Source organism: Chelonia mydas, chromosome 13 (genome assembly GCF_015237465.2).
Source record: "Chelonia mydas isolate rCheMyd1 chromosome 13, rCheMyd1.pri.v2, whole genome shotgun sequence".
NCBI lineage: Eukaryota > Metazoa > Chordata > Testudines > Cheloniidae > Chelonia > Chelonia mydas.
This window is the reverse complement of record NC_051253.2, coordinates 15,850,595-15,872,031: the sequence shown is the minus strand read 5'-3', so window position 1 is coordinate 15,872,031 and position 21,437 is coordinate 15,850,595. Positions and strand designations below refer to the sequence as shown.

Sequence of the window (21,437 nt, the reverse complement as noted above, 5' to 3'; positions counted from 1 at the left end):
CACAGCAAATATTTGCCCTTGTTATTTGCTTTAATATTATTATTATTAGCACATAAACCAAATCATCAGGCAATTGGGGTTAATTGGCAGGTTTTACTCAGGACAAACCCAGTGTGGCATATTATTATTTATATATTACCACAGGTGTGCCTGATACTTTACATATATAAAATAAAACAAAGTCCTTGCCCTAAAGAATCTAATGTGTGGTATATAGGTTTATATATCATGGACAGCATCAGGAATGTTAAGAAAGGAATGAAGTGCATGTACAGGACTATGAGTGGACCTTGAGCTGGAGCTATACATTTTTCACATTCATGAACATTAAATGCCATAGAAAATATATTGGTTATCTGTATGATCACTGTACTATGTGTGCAAGAGGGAAGCAATCTGGTCACACAAGCTTATGTAGTGTTCTGACAAAGCTGCATTTATCTGAGGCAGAGAGAAAGAGAGTGTTAAATTCCTTTTATTTTTTTCTCTTTAAGAGTAATGAATAACTACATTGCATTTTTGGAAGGGAGAAGCCTTCAGTACGAAGTAGGGTGAATGGGTGATGTGTCAAATAAAAGCTGTTATTGATGCCAAACATGATGGTTTACACACTTCAAATCCTTTTATGAAAAGGAAGTGTAAGAACCTATGTTATGACCTTCCTATGTCTATCTTTCTCTTTTCTGTACAACTCCCACTGATATTTTTTTCCACTTATTTGCTAATATTGAACAAAACTACCATTGGTTTCAATGGGTTCCTGATTAAACCAAATCTATCTAATCTACTGGGCCCTATTCTGATCTGACACTTTAAATGAAGAGTAACTTAACTGAAATGTAAAAACAGTGCCAGCCCTGGTCTACAATAGAACATTTTACCACTTCTGAACCACACCGTTGTCAACAAAAACGAGGAGACCGGTGGCACCTTAAAGACTAACAGATTTATTTGGGCATAAGCTTTCATGGGTAAAACCCCCCACTTCAGATGCAATCACCAACATGGTGCTAAATACAGGCCTAGTTCTACACTACAAACATTTGCTGTTATTGTAATGGTTGGTTTCAGAGTAACAGCCGTGTTAGTCTGTATTCGCAAAAAGAAAAGGAGTACTTGTGGCACCTTAAAGACTAACCAATTTATTTATTTGAGCATGAGCTTTCGTGAGCTACAGCTCACTTCATCGGATGCATACTGTGGAAATTGCAGAAGACATTATTATATACACAGAAACAATACCTCCTCCCACACCACTCTCCTGCTGGTAATAGCAATTTCCACAATATGCATCCGATGAAGTGAGCTGTAGCTCACGAAAGCTCATGCTCAAATAAATTGGTTAGTCTCTAAGGTGCCACAAGTACTCCTTTTCTTTTTGTTATTGTAATGTCAGTTAAGAGGATGATTATTTATGAGATTTCTATTCGAGCTAAAGCCATAGTGTAACTGCAGTTTTAACGGCATAAAAGTGTTTTTGCTGGTATGGCTTATTTCACTTGGGGAATCAATATAAACTATACCAGTAAAAGCATTTTTTTTCTGGTATAAACTGTGTATTGTAGTTACACAAGGAAAGTTTGCCAGTACAACTATACCAATATAGCTATATCAGCAAATCTTTTCTAATGTAGACCTGGCCTATAAGTGTGATCAGAATCAAGATCTACATATAGTATTGATACAGTGCCAATCACCATAGTAACTAAGCATTGAGTGTATGAGCCAAACCTTCCTCCTGCCCTTCAATCTGAATTTTATCCCTCAATGCAACCTTTCAGCTACTGGGTGTGTGGAATAACACACTATTTAAAAAGTAGTAACTCCTGGGATGAGAAAGCTACCTTATGGGGGAATACTTGATGATATTGGCGTTCTGACCTTGGTGGTAAATGTGGGTGAGAGGGAGTTAAAAAACAACAAAAAATTAACAACCATTTCTTCCGGCTATAAATAGGTCAGTAGAAACTAAACATTCCTTTCTTTGGGGGCAGTGAATAGTTTGAGTGAGTCTGAATCACAGGTTTTATGGAATTTGTGACTAAAATAGCTCTGTAATCTTGTGCTCCGCCTGGCATGGAAGTCCTGCCCCTCTCCTTACCTTTATCTGAAATCAAACTGTTCCTCACATTCCTTCCTTACACAACACTAGTTCATTGTGATGCAAGCTAGCTAGTGATTAATACCTTTTTATGAGGTTGGTTCCAGTGACTTGAGATTATATCACCATGGCTGTCTCAGAAAGCATGAGACCACACCCCATTGTGAGGAACTCCAACGACTCCTGGAATGCAAGAGAAGAAAAAAAAAGTCCTTAAAAGAATCCTAATAAATATGTAGCAATAATATCAGCTGCATGGTTGTTTCAAGTGCTGGGAGCTTCCTCCAGGCTTTTTCACATCAGAAGAAGGCCAATTCAATTGCTCTGCAAACCCTTGGGAAGGCTGTGTTCTCCTCTGCACCTTCCCACCATGGTCTGGCAGAGCTGAGCAACTTGCTTGTAGAAGATGGCAGGCTTAGAAAAACAAGTTGAGCCGCTGCCCATCTCTAGTTTTTGGTAATTAGTAAAATGATAGAATTAGAGGTTTGATTCCACCCTTGCTCACACAATGGTAATTTCACTGACTTCTATTTACATCAATGTGAGAGAAGAAAAAGGCTCTAGACATAGATAAGAACTAGCAAGTCATGTAAGCATTCTCTTTTGCCAGTGTAAAGAAAACAAAGACCAGAGAAGGCATAAGACTTGAACTGGATGCCAACTGATTTGCTGGCAAATACTCATTGGACAATAACCTCTGTCTGTACTAATCAGCACTTGTCTGGCTGAGTTGAACCAGAGTGAGAGCTGCAGTTTCTTTGCCTTTGGTAGCGCTGGACTTGGACCTACCTGATCTACTACATGCAAAATTGCGCTGGTTTAACTAAAGGTGTGATTTTGAACTGATTTAGTTAAATTAGTGCAACTTTGTGTGTGGATGCTCTTTTATTGGTTTAATCCTGATTTATATCCAAATATAAATACAAACCAGGAGTAAACCAATATATAGCCATCACACTTACAAAGTTCATTCTATTTATAGAGCTATTACTGGTTTTAATAGACTTCCGCCTTTTAAGTATAGGGAATATTGCTGGATCTGGTAATATCTCTAAAACCAAATGAACTTTTTAAATGTACCCAGTGTGTTGCACCAGTTACACTAAATAATTTTAAACCAATTTAAATCAAACTGGTGCAACTTCTTTGAGTACACAAAGCTTTACAACTTGCATGACGCTGAGATGTTTGAGAGAAGATAGGTTTCAGAGTAGCAGCCGTGTTAGTCTGTATTCGCAAAAAGAAAAGGAGTACTTGTGGCACCTTAGAGACTAACAAATTTATTAGAGCATAAGCATCCGTGAGCTACAGCTCACTGCATCCGATGAAGTGAGCTGTAGCTCATGAAAGCTTATGCTCAGATAAATTTGTTAGTCTCTAAGGTGACAGAGAAGAGTGGCCCATAAATTCCAAATATGTAGCTCTGTTCTGTAATAATGACTATAAAGTAATCTCATGCTCCATGGCTTCAGCTGGTTGCCTGAAGGGGATGAGAAGGATTTTTTCCTCCCAATGTACAATTATAATCTGGGAGAGGAAGGATACTGGTTGGGGTAGATCAGTGATCATCTGAGGTGGTATCAGGAATTGTGTTTTAGATGCCTGGCTGGTTTGCCTCGCTCACATGCTCAGGTGATCCTCAGATATCCTCGGTCACATTGGCAAGGATCTTAGGAGTTTTTCACCTTCCTCTGCAGCATGGGGCATGGATCACTTCCCAGGATCATCTTGGCATGTCTCACCTAATCAATTCCCAGCATTGGATGGGCCTCTCGGGGCATTGGCAGCAGTCTGTCCTCTGCCTGTGGCACAAGACAGTCTATTTTTCTGAGGACTGAAAGACTTTAGTTTGACTGAAGTAATTGGGCCCAACAGGGCTATCTGAGTGAAATTTGATGGCTTCTGATGTGCAGGATTTAATGGTTATGATTTAATGGTCCTTTCTGGACATAAACTCCAGAAAACTATGTGCAGGAATCCCTAAAAGTGAAGGGCCTCACAAAGTTGATTATGTTTATTTGTAGTTGAAGCCAATCCTGATCTTTGGTGGGATACTAAAGCACCCTTATTTCCTTGAACACAGTCTCACAGCACCAAGAGGAGGCATATTCTGTCCCCATCCACATATTCCAAGCGTCACAGGGGTACTTTGCCCCCCCCCCCCCATGATCCCACTATAGGTGATGCACTGTGGCCCTCATAATCCCAGAACTATGGGGATGAGTGCTTCTTTAATCCCAGTACTGGGTGGGGTACTATGCCCCCCACAATCCCAGCACCGGGGGTTACTGTGCCCCCCACAATCCCAGCACCGGGGGGTTCTTGTGCTCCCTGCAATCTAGGCACTGGGAGTTACTGTGCCCCCCACAATCCAAGCACTGGGAGTTACTGCGCCTCTGCAATGCCAGGATTAATCTGGCGGCGTGCTGTGTCCCCCACACAATCCCAATTCTGAGCGTGGGTCTTTACCTACAATAACCTCAGTAGCAGGAGGGGACTGACACCTCCCAACTCCCCGCCTCGCGTGCACCCTCCACTTTGGAAAGCAGGCGAGCAGGGGCTCACGTTGGACGCACGCGCACTGGCTGCAGGTGCGCCAACGCTTTCTTTCCTTCTCGTTCGCCGGGCGACAGGTACGCATGCGCGCTCGCTGCAGGTGCACCGAGACTCCCCCTCCCTTTTGTGAGTGCCCGGCGCGCATGCGCTACCTGCCCCAGCCCTCTCCTGGGAGCGGCAGGTGCTAGGCGCAGCTAGGCGTTCTGTGGGGCGGCTCTTCCCCCGGCCTGGGTGCGTGTGAGGAGGCGGCTCGGCGGCAGGTTGTGGCTGGGAGGCTGGGCTCGGAGCTGCCCGGGTTCTCCCCCTTCCCCCACAGCGCGCCCAGGGACGCAGACCGTCTGGCGGCATGAACCGGACCCACCGCAGCGCTGGGGGTAGCCGGGGCCTGTGCACCATGGAAGTGAAGAGCAAGGTGGGTAGCGGGCCTAGGGCGACGATCCGTGAGGGGCCGCAGAGGGCGGACCGACCCTGTGGAGGGCGAGCCCCCAGGAGAAGGGGCAGGGCGGGGGTGTCCGATCCGTGAGGAGCCGCCGGGGGCAGGGCGAGCCCCAGTGGAGGCTGTGGGGGGGGGGTGTCCGATCCGTGAGGAGCCGCCGGGGACAGGGCGAGCCCCAGTGAATTGGGGGGGGGCTTCTGCTCCGTGAGGGGCCGCCGGGGGCAGGGCGAGCCCCAGTGGAGGCTGTGGGGGGGGGGGTGTCCGATCCGTGAGGAGCAGCCGGGGGCAGGGCGAGCCCCAGTGGAGGCGGGAGTGGGGGGGCCGTCTGCTCCGTGAGGGGCCGCCGGGGGCAGGGCGAGCCCCAGTGGAGGCTGAGGGGGGGGTCCGATCCGTGAGGGGCCGCCGGGGGCAGGGCGAGCCCCAGTGGACGCTGTGGGAGGGGGTGTCCGATCCGTGAGGAGCCGCCGGGGGCAGGGCGAGCCCCAGTGGAGGCTGGGGGGGGGGTGTCCGCTCCGTGAGGGGCCGCCAAGGGCAGGGCGAGCCCCAGTGAATTGGGGGGGGGGCGTCCGCTCCGTGAGGGGCCGCCGGGGGCAGGGCTGGGGTGTCCGCTCCATGAAGGGCCGCCGGGGGCAGGGCCAGCCCTAGCCCCAGTGAAAATTGGGGCTCATCAGGAGGGGATCGTTGAGGAAGGGGGCCATCTGGGCTCAGGGAATTTCTTGTGGGAGCACACCCAGGGCTGCCTGTGGGTTGTCCCGGCATGGGGCCGGGCTGGTTCTGCACTGGATGGATACTGTATGGGGTGAGGGGGAGCTGGGAGAGCTGCTGACTCACCTGCAGAAGGTGGCACCTTGCCAGGGTGGGGAGTGTGTCTGCAAGGAAGATCCAGGTTGCCTAAGGGTAGAGGGGTGCGTCTCAGTGTTTTCAAGGGATCTAGGGCTGTTCCTTTTGCTTGGTCCCTGTGCCATGGCCTAGGAGCAAGATGATTGGTGTCTTATGTTAAAGCCTTGTGGTATTAGTCAAACAGCTATCACCATAGGGTTGACACTAGTAATAATTAATGCTGGGTATTGTCCCTGTAGCCTTCTCTCAGCACTAGCCCCCTTGTCAGATCACTCTTCCTCACTTTTTTTCCCCTCTATCCCCAACAGGGTTGTAGATGATTATCCACTGCAAAACTTGATATTCTTTAACAAAAGTTACAGCATGACTTTACTGATTGGGCAGGTACACTGCTTTCCCTACAATTACTCTACAGAAGTGTAAAACAAGACTGAAAAGGTTTCCCCTGAAACTGAATGCAGACTAACAGAATGCAAACTATATAAGAAAACAAATGGAGACTATGTAAGAAAGTTACTAGGAAAAAAAGGTGCTCAAAAATCAGTTTAGCTAACATGTTTTGAAATGCCCCTAATACTATGCTTTTTGACTAGACTAGGATAAAAATGTATTTTTAAAAACATGCTAGCTAACACGTTAACATGATTTAAAGATCTTGTGTGAATAGAACAAAAATAAGTTGCCTTCCTAACATGTTTTTGGAAAAAAAATCTTTTATCCTAGTCTATACAAGATCCTAATTTAGATGCAGTACAACAGCTCTGGAATCTTATCTGCTCATATAACCCACAATTGTCAAGGTGTTGAACTGTGTGTAAACGGGGTGTTAAGGAGTGTTTCATGTCATTTTAACTAAACTGAATTAGAGAGACAAGGTGGATGAGGTAATATCTTTTATTGGACCAGTTTTCAAAGTAACAGCTGTGTTAGTCTGTATTCGCAAAAAGAAAAGGAGTACTTGTGGCGCCTTAGAGACTAACCAATTTATTTGAGCATAAGCTTTCGTGAGCTACAGCTCACTTCATCGGATGCATTCTGTGGAAAGTATAGAAGATCTTTTTATACACACAAAGCATGAAAAAATGGGTGTTTACCACTACCAAAGGTTTTCTCTCCCCCCACCCCACTCTGCTGCTGGTAATAGCTTATCTAAAGTGATCACTCTCCTTACAATGTGTATGATGATCAAGTTGGGCCATTTCCAGCACAAATCCAGGTTATCATACACATTGTAAGGAGAGTGATCACTTTAGATAAGCTATTACCAGCAGGAGAGCGGGGTGGGGGGACAGAAAACCTTTTGTAGTGATGATCACCCATTTTTTCATGCTTTGTGTGTATAAAAAGATCTTATATACTTTCCACAGTATGCATCCGATGAAGTGAGCTATAGCTCACGAAAGCTTAAGCTCAAATAAATTGGTTAGTCTCTAAGGTGCCACAAGTACTCCTTTTCTTCTATTGGACCAGCTTCTGTTGGTGAGAGAGTCAAGCTTACACAGAGCTCTTCTATGACAGAAGCTGGTCCAGTAAAAGATATTGCCTCACACACCTTGCTTCTCTAATATCCTGTGACTAACATGACTACAATAATGCTGCATACATAAATAGAATTAGGTAATTTGGGGATTGTCTACATGGGGACAGCTGGGAAAATTAATCCAAATTAACTAAAGGTGTGAATTTAAAGTTAGTTAAATGACTTTTCAGAGTAGCAGCCGTATTAGTCTGTATTCGCAAAAAGAAAAGGAGTACTTGTGGCACCTTATACTAACCAGTTTATTTGAGCATAAGCTTTTGTGAGCTACAGCTCACTTCATCGGATGCAACATTAAATGACATTAAATCCCAGTGTGAATGCTGTTCAGAATTAATGTGGCTGTAATTTGGTTTAGTTTAATTCATGCTGATCTAAAAAGCACATTTTCCCCTTGTCTAGGCAAGGCTTAAGAGTGCACATACACTGGGGAAACTTGTGTGTTTCTCCACTAGTGGAAGCTGTAATGCAGACTGGTTATAAACATTTACCAGTGTGAAGCCAAATCCTGCGTCCTGTCTATTCTATAGATTCCATCTCAGTTTACAATAACTGGTAGCTTTAGTGTGGACAGGGAATATGCATTTTTAAGGGTTATGTGACATGGTGGTAAAAATATACCAGTATCTTCTGCTGTAGGTTATATTGGTGCTAGAGCAAGTGAGGAACCATGGGAGAATTTCAGAAGATTTGCGTGAACAGAAGCTAAAGGATGATGGCACCTGCTGACCATGACTCCAAGTAGTAGTTACGCATGAGTGAAACTATAGTTGCTCTGAAGTTTTATTCTAACTCTTTTTTCATTGTAAATAGCTAAAGCAACACATGAGTATATATTTAAAAACAAACCCTATTTCATCCCAGACTTCTAGGTCTCAAAAATCCCCAGACAAATGTGGGTGTTCGAAAACAGGCTGAAAGTATATCATGGAACCAGATATGTTTATGTTCATGTCTGTTTGATATCAACATAGATAGAAGAGGCTGTAAGTTCTTAGTGAGAAGGACAGTCTTTTTTGTAAAGTGTTTGTACAAGCTAGCATAGTGGGGTGGTTCCTGGACCATGATTGGAGCTCCTTTATGCTACTGCAGTAGAAATGCTTTGATTCAGCACATTTTGTCATAATGATCATCTTCCCTGGTTCGGGTTGAGGAGAGAGATATACTTATGGTAAAGCTTTACTCTTTACCACACCCTGGAATTCTTTGCAACAAATGTTGTAGGTAGGTTTTTTTTTTAAAGACTGGATAATTTTATCACCAAGAAACGTTTGTAGTTTGTATTTGCTGAAATAAGGGTAACAACTTATATCCCAAAGAATGATATTTAAATTGCTGTTTAGGACACGGGGACATTTCCCCCTTTAATACAGAGCTGCGCAATAAGCAGTGTATTGAGGTTCCTCTTTCTAGAGGCACGGGGTTCAATCTGGTTTGACAAATTCTGTGTCAAACTGGTTCTAGTATTCTAGACACATGGATAAGTATGTCTGCATTACTTCAGATCATTGCTGCAAGAAGTTATCAAGTAATAGAGAGGCAGGATGCTACAGCCAGCACAAGACCAGTCAGCATTAGTCTGTTCTCTGAACCAATGCATGCTGAAAATCAGGGTTATCTTTTCTCAAAACAGTGTAACTATCAGTGTAGATCTGACAATTTCCTAGCATAGAAAAGAGATTTGTGCTTTTTGAAGTGCTACAGGGCACATCTTCACTGGCAATGTCAAAGTGCTGCCATGGCAGCGCTTTAACTTGGCTTGTGTAGTCATGGCAGAGCGCTGGGAGAGCTCTCTCCCTCTTAAAAAAAAAAAAAAAAAAAAAAACCACGTTCATGAGGGGCATAGTGACCAGTGCTGGGGGCGCAGTCTATACTGGCATGTTACAGCACTGAAACTTGCAGTGCTCAGGGGTGTGTTTTTTTCACACCCCTGAGCGAGAAAGTTGCAGCGCTGTAAAGTGCCAGTGTAGACCAGCCCACTGTTGAATATTCTACTCTACTCTGAAATCCACCTCTTCAAGCACTCTCTTCTGTCTGAATAATCCCCCATAACTTTCTTGTCCCGTGTTTTGCATAGTGCAGCTTGTCTCTTTAAGAGAGTAAAGTGCCATGTAAATACGTGATGTACAATTGCAAAAATTATGTTTTGGGAAAGAACAAACTACAATGAAAGTAGAATATTTGTTTTGAAGTGGAAACAGCAAGCACTACATTGGAAAAAATATGGGCCAGATTTTGAGACTCTCACTTGCATGATTGCAGTAACTGCACAAGCATGCAGACAGAATAAATATGCTTGTAGCATATGCATGAAACTGTGCAATTATTTCTGAAAAGCTGGCCCTGCTACAATATTGTAACTTCAAACATGCTGTCCTTTTTAGCTCATGTCAAATATTATTTGATGTCTGTCACATTAAACTACAGCACTACTGGAAAATTATAAGTAATATACAAAAAGTTGCAATATACATAATATGTGGGAAATTCCTTGGATGTTGCATATTTCAAGTTCTTGGGGAAACAGTTAATGGGAACAAAGAAGTTTTTACTGATGTCATAATAAAGCACACTGCTCTTGACTAAAGGGAGTTCCTCCTGCAGGTTTTATTTACTTATGCACAGGTGTGACTGAAATCAGTATGTGAGTCATTCATCTACCTTATTGTTCACTAATGTCACAGTACTTAGAGTATCTATAGAATAGAGTATTTGCAGTGAATCCTTTATTTAAAAATCTTTAGGGGAGGGAGGAGTGTTGGAGTTCAGAAGGTATAGAATTCTTAATTTGTTGTGCTAACTGGATGACTTGGTGTCATTACTAATGAGCAAACGATAGGGTCCTTGTCTCTGCTGGGTTTTCAGACTCCCAAGTTGAATGCAAATAAAACTTTTGATATTATTTTTGAAAGTAATATGAGGGAGACACAGAATTGGTCATGACAATAGCAAGGGCCCCATTTCCTAATTGGCACATTAGACCTAAACTATGCAACATGAACCCAAGAAATATGTGGTGCTGTCTCTTTAATCCTTCCCTGATCCACTCAGAAACTGTTGTGTTTTGTGCAATTTTTTATTACATTTGTGGCTCCCAAAATCTTGAATTGTACAATTCTTGCTTTGCTAAGTGACTGTATTATAGAAATTGCTGGAAACTTTTGGGTGTCATCTCATTGTGATATTCATTTTAAGGGATATTTATTTTGATCTATTTGACAGCTTTCAAACTATTTGGAATATAGCAGTCAGTTTAGACTCCCCATCTTGATTATGAAAAATCCAGTTCAACCTCATGTTCATTACTGATCAGCTACAGAATGTTGGAAATATTTTTGTATAATCAACTAATGACTAGGCAGGTGGCGAGTTGATGACTTATTACACCTACAAATTGTATACCCAGACTATGCAAAAACAGGCTAGTTTTATTGCTGACTTTTTCTCCCCTGAACCTGCCTTCTTGTTTGTTTCATGTAAGGGATTATGTTAGCTATCACATTTTAAAAACATACCTTTTTCCCCGTGTAGACTTCAGTCTCTGCCCCCAAAGCTTACATTCGCTCACACTGTCTGAACAGTGCTTAGCACAGTGGGGCACTTTGCTGGTTATGTTGTAATATAAATAGTATAATGTAGGAGGGAGAGAAGTCTTGAAGTTTGGGGAACTGAGTAAGGGACAGTCTGCTTTGAAACAGGACTAGTGCAAAGTGCATTAGTGAACTGTTAAAGCACATCAGTACGGTCCATACAGGAGGCGTGGAGCAAGCTGGTACAAGGTAGATTCACTATCAGTAGAGCTGCACTGTAGAGCAGTGGTTCTCAACCAGGGGTCTGCAACCAGGTTTCAGGGGGTCTGCCAAGCAGGGCCAGTGTTAGACTTGCTGAGGCCCAGGCCAGAAAGCTGAAGCCCAGGACCCTGAGCCCTTCCACCTGGGACTGAAGCCGAAGCCTGAGCAACTTAGCTTCATGGGTGTCCCTGTGGCCTGGGGCCCCAGACAGTTGCCCTAATTGCTAGCCCCTAATGCCATTCCTGGCGTTATGCAGAAAACTAGTTGTTTTGGCACAGGTGGGCTGTGGAATTTTTATAGCATGTTGGGCGGGGGGGGAGGTTCAGAAAGAAAAAGGTTGAGAACTACTGCTGTAGAGCATTTCTGTCATTAGGGCTGAACTGGTGGTAAAATAAAAATCTGAATCTTGCTAGTGTGAACAGGCCTATGAAGCTTTTGAGGAATGGGGTTGTATCCCCTCTTTGCCTCTCCTTTTTAGGTAGGAGCAGAAGGGACTTAAAATTAGGGAGGGAGGAAGTATGAATTCTTCATTTCCTTCATGCCAACAACCCTTGAAAGTAACTAACTTCACCCTGGCACCCCACCACAATATCTGCCACTGCATCCAAAACCAAAATCATTAACTATATGATTAACTTGATGGTTCTGCTTTAATAATATTGATATTTGTGTCCTCTGCTCTGACTTTAGTATTGCCCTTTTCAGATGAATGGGTTGGTTCATACCTCTGAGGTATTATTTCAGGGTTGCAGCAGACTTCGGCACAGTCACTGCATGGTTTTACATTTTCTTCATATATTGATGAGTTTCTTCTCAACCATTAGGATGAAATGGAGTTTTTTAAAGCTAAAGCTTGGTCTTAAATTGGTAATGGGTTGCTGGCCTTTTTGTGACTGTATTGGGTCCTGAAAGCAAAATCTTGGATACCAGCAAAATTTTAAAACATAGATTAAGATGAGACAAAACTGGTTTCCATAATAGACAGATAAATGGTGTGAAAATCACACTCTGTAATAGCTTTGAAATTTTAAGTTTTGCCTTCAAGTACATAAATTTAAGAAACATGAGTTGGCAGTATCTAACGTTTTTGTTGCTTAGATTCTTATGCATATATAAAATCAGATGTCATATTCTGGGGTGACCCAGATCCTAAATGACTGATGCTTTTAATTGCTCATTTTAGCTATTCATATGTAGTTGCCAGTCAGTCTTTCAGATTGTTTGGGGTCATCTCAGGGTACGTCTACGCTACAGTGGCACATCTATGGCACTGCAGCTGTAGCATGGACATTTCCTATATCAAGGGAAGGGGTTTTTCTGTTGGTGTAGGAAAATCACCTCTATGACAGATGGTAGCTAGGTAAATGGAAGAATTCTTCTGTCAACTAGCTGCATCTAGAATCATAGGACTGGAAGGGACCACAAGAGGTCATCTAGTCCAGTCCCCTGCATTCATGGCAGGACTAAGTATTCTGTAGACCGGGGTGGCCAACATGAGGCTCTGGAGCCACATGCGGCTCTTGAGAAGTTTAATATGCAGCTCCTTGTATAGGCACTGACTCTGGGGCTGGAGCTACAGGCACCAACTTTCCAGTGTGCCAGAGGGTGCTCGCTACTCAACCCCTGGCTCTGCCACAGGCCCTGCCCCCACTCCACCCCTTCCCGCCCCCTCCCCTGAGCCTGCAGTGGCCTTGCTCCTCTCTTCCTCACCCCTAGCTCCCAAGCCTCCTGCATGCCACAAAACAGCTGACAGAGGTGTGGGAAGGTAGTGGGAGGTGCTGATCAGCAGCGCTGCTGGTGGGTGGGAGGCACTGGGAGTGGGGTTGGGGAGCAGATGGTGGGCTGCTGACATATTATTGTGGCTCTTTGGCAATGTACGTCGGTAAATTCTGGCTCCTTCAGAGGCTCAGGTTGGCCACCCTGATCTAGACCATCCCTGAAAGGTGTTTGTCTAACCAATGATGGAGATTCCACAACCTCCCTAGGCAATCTATTCCAGTGCTTAACCATCCTGACAGGAATTTTGTCAGGATGTCCATCCTGAACCTCCCTTACTGCAATTTAAGCCTATTGCTTCTTATCCTGTCCTCAGAGGTTAAGAAGAACAATTTTTCTCCTCCTTGTAGCAACCTTTTATGTACTTGAAAACAGTTATCACGTTCCCTCTCCATCTTCTCTTTTCCAGTCTTCCTTCATAGGTCATATTTTCTAGATCTTTAATCATTTGTTGCTTTTCTCTGGACTTTCTCCAATTTGTCCATCTTTCCTGAAATGTGGCGCCCAGAACTGGACACACTACTGCAGTTGAGTAGAGCGGAAGAATTACTACTTACGTCTTGCTTACACCACTCCTGCTAATACATCCCAGAATGATGTTCGCTTTTTTTTTTTGCAATAGTGTTACACTGACTCATATTTAGCTTGTAGTCCACTATGACCCCCAGATCCCTTTCCGCATTACTCCTTCCTAGTCAGTCATTTCCCATTTTGTATGTATGCAACTGGTTGTTCCTTCCTAAGTGGAATACTTTGCATTTGTCCTTTTTGAATTTCATCCCCCCCACCCCCCAAAAAAATCACTCTCCTGTAGCCATCTGGCCTGACCCTGTCACAGAAAGTTATCAGGTTGGTTTGACAAGATTTGTTCTTGATAAATCCACAATGACTGTTCATAGAATATCAGGGTTGGAAGGGACCTCAGGAGGTCATCTAGTCTAACCCCCTGCTCAAAGCAGGACCAATCCACAACTAAATCATCCCAGCCGGGGCTTTGTCAAGCCTGACCTTAAAAACTTCAAAGGAAGGAGATTCCACAACCTCCATAGGTAACACATTCCAGTGCTTCACCACCCTCTTAGTGAAAAAGTTTTTCCTAATATCCAACCTAAACTTCCCCACTGCAACTTGAGACCATTACTCCTTGTTCTGTCATCTGGTACCACTGAGAACAGTCTAGATCCATCCTCTTTAGAACGCCCTTTCAGGTAGTTGAAAGCAGCTATCAAATCCCCCCTCATTCTTCTCTTCCGCAGACTAAACAATCCCAGTTCCCTCAGCCTCTCCTCATAAGTCATGTGTTCCAGTCCCCTAATCATTTTTGTTGCCCTCCGCTGGACGTTTTCCAATTTTTCCACATCCTTCTTGTAGTGTGGGGCCCAAAACTGCATACAGTACTCCAGATGAGGGCTCACCAATGTCGAATAGAGGGGAACGATCATGTCCCTCGATCGGTTAGCAATGCCCCTACTTATACAGCCCAAAATGCCATTTGGATTGTTTATCACCTTATGTTCTAGATGTTTGCAATTGATTGTTTAATTATTTGCTCCATTATCTTTCCTGGTACAGAAGTTAAGCTGATTGGTCTGTAATTCCCTGGGTTGTCCTTATTTCCCTTTTTGTAGATTCTCACTATATTTGCCCTTTTCCAGTCTTCTGGAAGCTCTCCAGTCTTCCATTAATTTTCCAAGATAATCGCTAATGGCTCAGATATCTCCTCAGTCAGCTCCTTGAGTATTCTAGGATGCATTTCATCAGGCTCTGTTGACTTGAAAACATTTAACTTGTCTAAGTAATTTTTAACTTGTTCTTTTCCTATTTTAGCCTCTGATCTTACCTCATTTTCACTGGCATTCACTGTTAGATGTGCAATCACTACCAACTTACAGTCGGGGCATATGTTTATATAGCTACATCGCACAGGGTGCAGAATTTTTCAGAGCCCTGAGTAGTGTAGCTAGGTTGATCTAATTTTTAGGTGTAGACCAGGCTTTAACTTTACATGCGGTTATTTGGGCTCTGAGTGAAATATAACAGTAAAAACAAAAATATTTGCACAGAATCAAAAGTAAACACATTCTGATCAAGACTTCGCATTGGAGCAGATTACTTCAAGACAAATAATTGCATACATATTTTGAACTATGTGGCATGGCCTCTGATATTAGTACATCTAAAAGGTCACCTTTTCACGCAAATCTTTAGAACCTTTTGGCTATGCATAAGTTTATCATATTTATCATATTTTTGTAAATTAAATTTTTGACCTGGTGAACACTTACTGTAACTTTCAGGTTGTCCTGTTGTCTTGGTGTACATTGTGATTTCTGTCTTACTAAAATCAGATGTCTGTCTTGTAGTTTGGAGCTGAATTTCGACGGTTTTCTCTGGAAAGATCCAAACCTGGAAAGTTTGAGGAATTCTATGGATTATTGCAGCATGTGCACAAGATCCCCAATGTTGAAGTTTTAGTTGGGTATATAGATATTCATGGAGATCTGCTGCCTATCAACAATGATGACAATTATCATAAAGCAGTTTCCACAGCCAATCCTCTGCTCAGGATTTTTATTCAAAGAAAAGGTAAGTTCACTAATTTTGTGCATTGGTCGTGTCTACTATGTATAAAGCAGTATCCATGCACACGGTCACATATTTTGCACCAGTCTAATTTTTTTTAAAAGTCCCAATTAGACATTATCCTGTTTCTCCATGTTGACATGTACTGACTTCTTACTGATCTTCACTGGGAACTCCCAACTGTCCTTTGCAGCAAGCTGTTTGGAAACATATTGTGCACCATTGCTGTAGGGCTTGAGATTCCCCTCTGTCCTATAACTCTGCTACTAAGCTACTTTTCTCTTTTTTCTTTTTACATTTGGGAATGTCTGTAATACTTTGATTTAAACCCCACTCGCTCCATCAAAAATCCATCCTCACTTCAGTAGAAATACTGCTTTTATATGAAGTCTTCATAAATGAACATATTCAATTCTTAGTTTACTCAAATTGGATAGAAACATTAAAGCTGAATCAGCATTCTCCAGTGAACTTTTTGTATATTGTTTAAAGGCAGTTGCTCATGTCTCCCTTTTCACTGAAAGCTTAACAGTACCATGCATTCGTCAGGAAAACAGGTGGCCTGGTCACATGTTAACCAACATGAGGTTAAGTTCAAATGAAGGCAAGGCAGTTTGTAGTTTTAACACTATTAGCAGGTCAAGGTAAACATTGCATTCCTGCTAGTGTTTACCTCAACTTGTGAACAGGTGAAAACTAGAGACTGCCTTGTCTTCACTGGGATTTTATGATGTGGTAAGAGAACACTTTTTCTCCTACTGTGGACACACCCTAGCAGGGTGGTGATTATTTTTACTTCTTTCTAATTTGTTAGCTTTATAAAGAGTTCATTATACTATGGCTGTGCTAGAATAAAAGTTAAATTTCCCCAGAGATGAATATTGTCTAGGTTAAGTATAACATTATCACCTAGATTAAGAGACAGTAGCTCACTCCTGTCTGCATCCTGAAGTTCCTTTCATAACAGATTAACAGGTATTGTTGATGTGTTGGAAGGGGTAAAAGGGAATTCAAAGGCTGAACTAACATGGCTTTAATTCAGTCAAGATATATGGGAGTCTCTGTCTGCAAGAGAAACCTGACCTAGGGGTGAAACAAATGTGAAGGCCAGCTGGGCATATCTTTTTGCCCTCTTCCACAATATAAGAACACAGGGTACTCCAATGAAACAAATGATATAGGGAAATACTGGGTTTTTTAATACTACTTTACTTAAATTGTAGAACTCACTGTCACAGAATATTAAAGCAGCAAAGTGAAAATAATAAATTTGACATCTAAAGGTGAAGAGAGACTTAGGAAAACACTTAATTCTTCCTCGCTAATGCAAGCTTGTTCACTGCAGCACTTTCTGGCATTTGTGTCCTGCAGTATGGGGCTTTCTTTTTTTACCTGTGGATGACTATTCCATAGCATAATAAATATAGCCTGCAGTTACACTGGCTATAAGTTTTTACAGGTGTAATCAATCTTCATGCTTCAGGACATAGACTAATAGGCAGCTAATGTCATGAACAAATTACCCCACAACAAAGCAGGACTGTGTGATTCTAATCACTTCCATTATGTAACCAGCTGCAAGTGTAATACTACTTTGCTTCAACTTAATGCTTCCCTGCAGAGGTAGATACAGGGTGGCTGAGAGAGAGATGCTGAGGATAGACAAAAGCAGTAACAGTCCTAATGCTCACCATTGCTTTTTAAAATGAGAATTGTTTAGTCACTAGTTTGCAGAAAAACTATCTAATTGTTTCTGGCACCCCATTAATCCTCTATGCAATTAATTTTGGTCCTGCTTGATAATTGGTGGAATGAAAAAAGAGTTGGGTCTGAAGAATGTCTTTAGATATTTTCCCATGCTTCCAGTGTTTTAAAACACCTGTAAAAGTTTTCCCAATTGAGTTTTGAAATGCCTCTAATCAATATTTAGATCTCCATTCTTTTCATAAATGTTAAATACTAACGTTAGGTTCAATGTGACCTTTTTTTATTTTTTATTTTTAATCTCAAATTACAGTTTTTCCCCCAGTATTGTGGTACTCTTATCAAATGTCTTCAGATGGTTCTGTTTATCTCTGGAAACTTGATGCTTGAAGGATAACTTTACCAATAAGTGCATTCCTTTGGAAGCATATCAGAGGGCTTGTCAACAAATTGTGCAATTCCAGGTGTTGAAGAATATCGGGTTGAAACTAAGTTTCAACAGTTGAATACTTTCTTTTTTTTTAAATGATACATCACATACACATAATTAGTATAACCAGTGAGTTTGAGACCATTAAAACAGGAAGTTTTTATACCAAGTTGACATTCACCTTTACATCTTTGTTGTTAACACCTTGTTCTTTGGCATTCTGCCCAAATATTTGTCACTGTAACTATAAACTGATTAGCTAGATGTCAGTACAAAGGTGTCTTTGTACTCAAGGATATTGTTTTAGAAAATTTGTTTGGGGATCTAGGAGAGGTTAAACAGAATCTTGCTGCCTGGCAGAGTTATGGGAATTAGTTTTCTTCAAGCTTTCCCTACTTCTCCAAATTATGTAACTCTAATTTTCTACCTTAAATTTTGTGCTAGTTTAGAATCTTTAGACAACATCCAAAGCTAATTAGTATCCCAAAAAACCCCAATGGTTTGTATAGTCTGTTGATCTGGAAATGTGGTGGCATTCTGACTTGTAAGTTTATGAATACTGTTTTTTGTGTGTGTATGTGTCCCCCACACTGTGCATCATTGAGCTTTAAGAAATGGATTTTAAAAAGTAAAACACCAGCTCAGTAATAGAGATTTCTGAGAGAGTTACATTTACTGTGTTTTGAGGTTTTCTTTTGGTGGGTGAGGGGGCTGTTTTGTGTTGTAGGATAGGGAACTCTTGAAGTTCAGATCTTTTCTAACAGAGGCAGTTTCCAAAATCTTAGTTTTCTTTTAAATGGCCCTTTCTTGCATTTTCAGGCATGTGTTCAAATGGAGGTGTCTTTTGTGGTATTCTTTAAGTTCTAGTTGCAAAAATGAGTTTAAGAAACCTGCTTTTATAACTGGCGTTTAGGTTCCTATGGTGACTTCAATAAGTCTGACTTAAACTGGGGGAAAAAAATCTTAGTTCTGCTAAACGCTATTTGCAAACCCCATTATGTCAAGATTACAGATCTTAAAACAATTAATGTTGCAAGTACACAATTTGCATACAAGTTGCAGCTTAAATGTAAAATCAGAGAATGCAAAAGTTAATGTTGGTTCTGTGGTGTACATTTCACAAGGAAAGAATGAACAAAGGAGTGCATACTACAGTTGTGCTATGTTACTGTTAGAGTCCTAACTCTTGCCTTTTCTGTTTAATTTATACTGTATATTCTTGAATGTTGCAATACATGCTTATGTACTGTAGCATTTAATTTCAGAAAGGGGAACTATACAAAAATGAGGAGGTTAGTTAAACAGAAATTAAGATACAGCACCAAAAGTAAAATCCCTGCAAGCTGCATGGAAACTTTTTAAAAACACCATAATAGAGGCTCAACTTAAATGTATACCCGAAATTAAAAAACATAGTAAGAGAACGAAAAAAGAGCCACCATGGCTAAACAACAAAGTAAAAGAAGCAGTGAGAGGCAAAAAGGCATCCTTTAAAAAGTGGAAGTTAAATGCTAGTGAGGAAAATTGAAAGGAGCATAAATTCTGGTGAATGAAGTGTAAAAATAATTAGGAAGGCCAAAAAAGAATTTGAAGAACAGCTAGCCAAAGACTTAAAAAGTAATAGCAAACTTTTTTTTTAAGTACATCAGAAGCAGGAAGCCTGCTAAACAACTAGTGGGGCCACTGGACGATCGAGATGCTAAAGGAGCACTGAAGGATAAGGCCATTGCGGAGAAACTAAATGAATTTTTTTGCATCGGTCTTAACGGTTGAGGATCTGAGGGAGATTCCCAAACCTGAGGCATTCTTTTTAGGTGACAAATCTGAGGAACTGTCCCAGATTGAGGTGTCGTCAGAGGAGGTTTTGGAACAAATTGATAAACTAATAATAAGACACCAGGACCAGATGGTATTCACCCAAGAGTTCTGAAGGAACTCACATATGAAACTGCAGGACTACTAACTGTCGTCTGTAACCTATCATTTAAATCAGCTTCTGTACCAAATGACTGGAGGATAGCTAATGTGACACCAGTTTTAACAAGGGCTCCAGAGGTGACTCTGGCAATTACTTCAGTACTGGGCAAACTGGTTGAAACTATAGTAAAGGATAAAATTGTCAGACACATAGATGAACATAATTTGTTGGGGAATAGTCAATATGGTTTTTGTAAAGAGAAATCATGCCTCCCCAATCTACTAGAATTCTTTGAGGGGGTCGACAAGCATGTGGACAAGGGGGATCCAGTGGATATAATGTATTTAGATGTTCAGAAAGCCTTTGACAAGGTCCCTCACCAAAGGCTCTTAAGCAAAGTAAGCAGTCATGGAATAAGAGGGAAGGTTCTCTCATGGATTGGTAACTGGTTAAAAGATAAGAAACAAAGGGTAGGAATAAATGGTCAGCTCTCAGAATGGAGAGAGGTAAATAGTGGTGTCCACCAGGGGTCTGTACTGGGCCCAGTCCTATTCAACATATTATAAATGATCTGGATAAAGGGGTAAATAGTGAAGCTGCAAAATTTGCAGATGATGCAAAACTACTCAAGATAGTTAAATCCCAGGCAGATTGCGAAGAGCTACAAAAGGATCTCTCAAAACTGGGTGACTGGGCAACAAAATGGCAGATGAAATTCAATGTTGATAAATGCAAAGTAATGCACAGTGGAAAACATAATCCCAACTATACATATAAAATGATGGGGTCTAAATTAACTGTTACCACTCAAGAAAGATCTTGGAGTCATTGTGGATAGTTCTCTGAAAACATCTACTCAATGTGCAGCAGCAGTCTAAGTGAACAGAATGTTGGGAATCATTCAGAAAGGGATAGATGATAAGACCGAAAATATCATATTGCCTCTATATAAATCCATGGTACGCCCACTTCTTGAATACTGCGTGCAGATGTGGTCGCCCCATCTCAAAAAAGATATACTGGACTTGGGGAAAGGTTCAGATAAGGGCAACAAAAATAATTAGGGGTATGGAACGGCTGTCATATGAGCAGAGATTAGTAAGACGGACTTTTCAGCTTTGAAAAGAAACGACTAAGGGGGGATATGATAGAGGTCTATAAAATCATGACTGGTGTGGAGAAAGTAAATAAGGAAGTGTTATTTACTCCTCATAACACAAGGACTAGGAGCCACCAAATGAAATTAATAGGCATCAGGTTTAAAACAAACAAAAGGAAGAATTTTTTCACATAACATACAGTCAACCTGTGAAACTCCTTGCCAGAGGATGTTGTGAAGGCCAAGACTATAACAGGGTGGGTTCACAAATTTATCTAGTTTTTTTAGAGGATAGGTCCATCAATGGCTATTATCCAGGATCGGAGGGATGGTGTCCCTAGCCTCTGTTTGCCAGAAGCTGGGAATGGGTGACAGGGGATGGATCACTTGATGATTACCTGTTCTGTTCATTCCCTCTGGGGCACCTGGCATTGGCCATTGTTGGCAGACAGGATACTGGGCTAGATGGACCTTTGGTCTGACCCAATATGGCCGTTCTTATCTACCCCTCAGTTTTTAATGAAAAAACAAACAAACATAACTCTGAAGTCCACAATCAACAGTTACGCTAAGGCTAAGCAATATAATTCTCAACCTGTCTTATTTTCACACCTAAAGGGCACTGGTAAGCCAAAGACTAGCTGATGCCTGTTAATAGTGGGTAAC

The 21,437-nt window shown here is 41.8% G+C and overlaps 1 protein-coding gene and 1 long non-coding RNA gene across 2 annotated transcripts in view; one reads left to right on the top strand and one right to left on the bottom strand.

Moving 5' to 3' along the window:
* Positions 1 to 1,392: 1,392 nt before the first annotated feature.
* On the bottom strand, positions 1,393 to 15,398 carry LOC122462721. The gene is made up of 3 exons (XR_006285442.1): positions 15,323 to 15,398; positions 5,925 to 6,061; positions 1,393 to 2,284 (listed from the first exon to the last, which is right to left on the bottom strand). It is a non-coding gene; the product is annotated as an uncharacterized LOC122462721 (long non-coding RNA).
* The window catches only part of PARD6B (par-6 family cell polarity regulator beta), a 29,946-nt gene continuing 13,284 nt past the window's right edge, over positions 4,776 to 21,437 (top strand). Inside the window, exons 1-2 of the mRNA XM_037915900.2 lie at positions 4,776 to 5,069; positions 15,401 to 15,623. Of these exons, the coding sequence (XP_037771828.1) occupies positions 5,004 to 5,069; positions 15,401 to 15,623 (289 nt within the window). The 5' untranslated portion in view covers positions 4,776 to 5,003. The remainder of the gene's footprint in view (positions 5,070 to 15,400; positions 15,624 to 21,437) is intronic.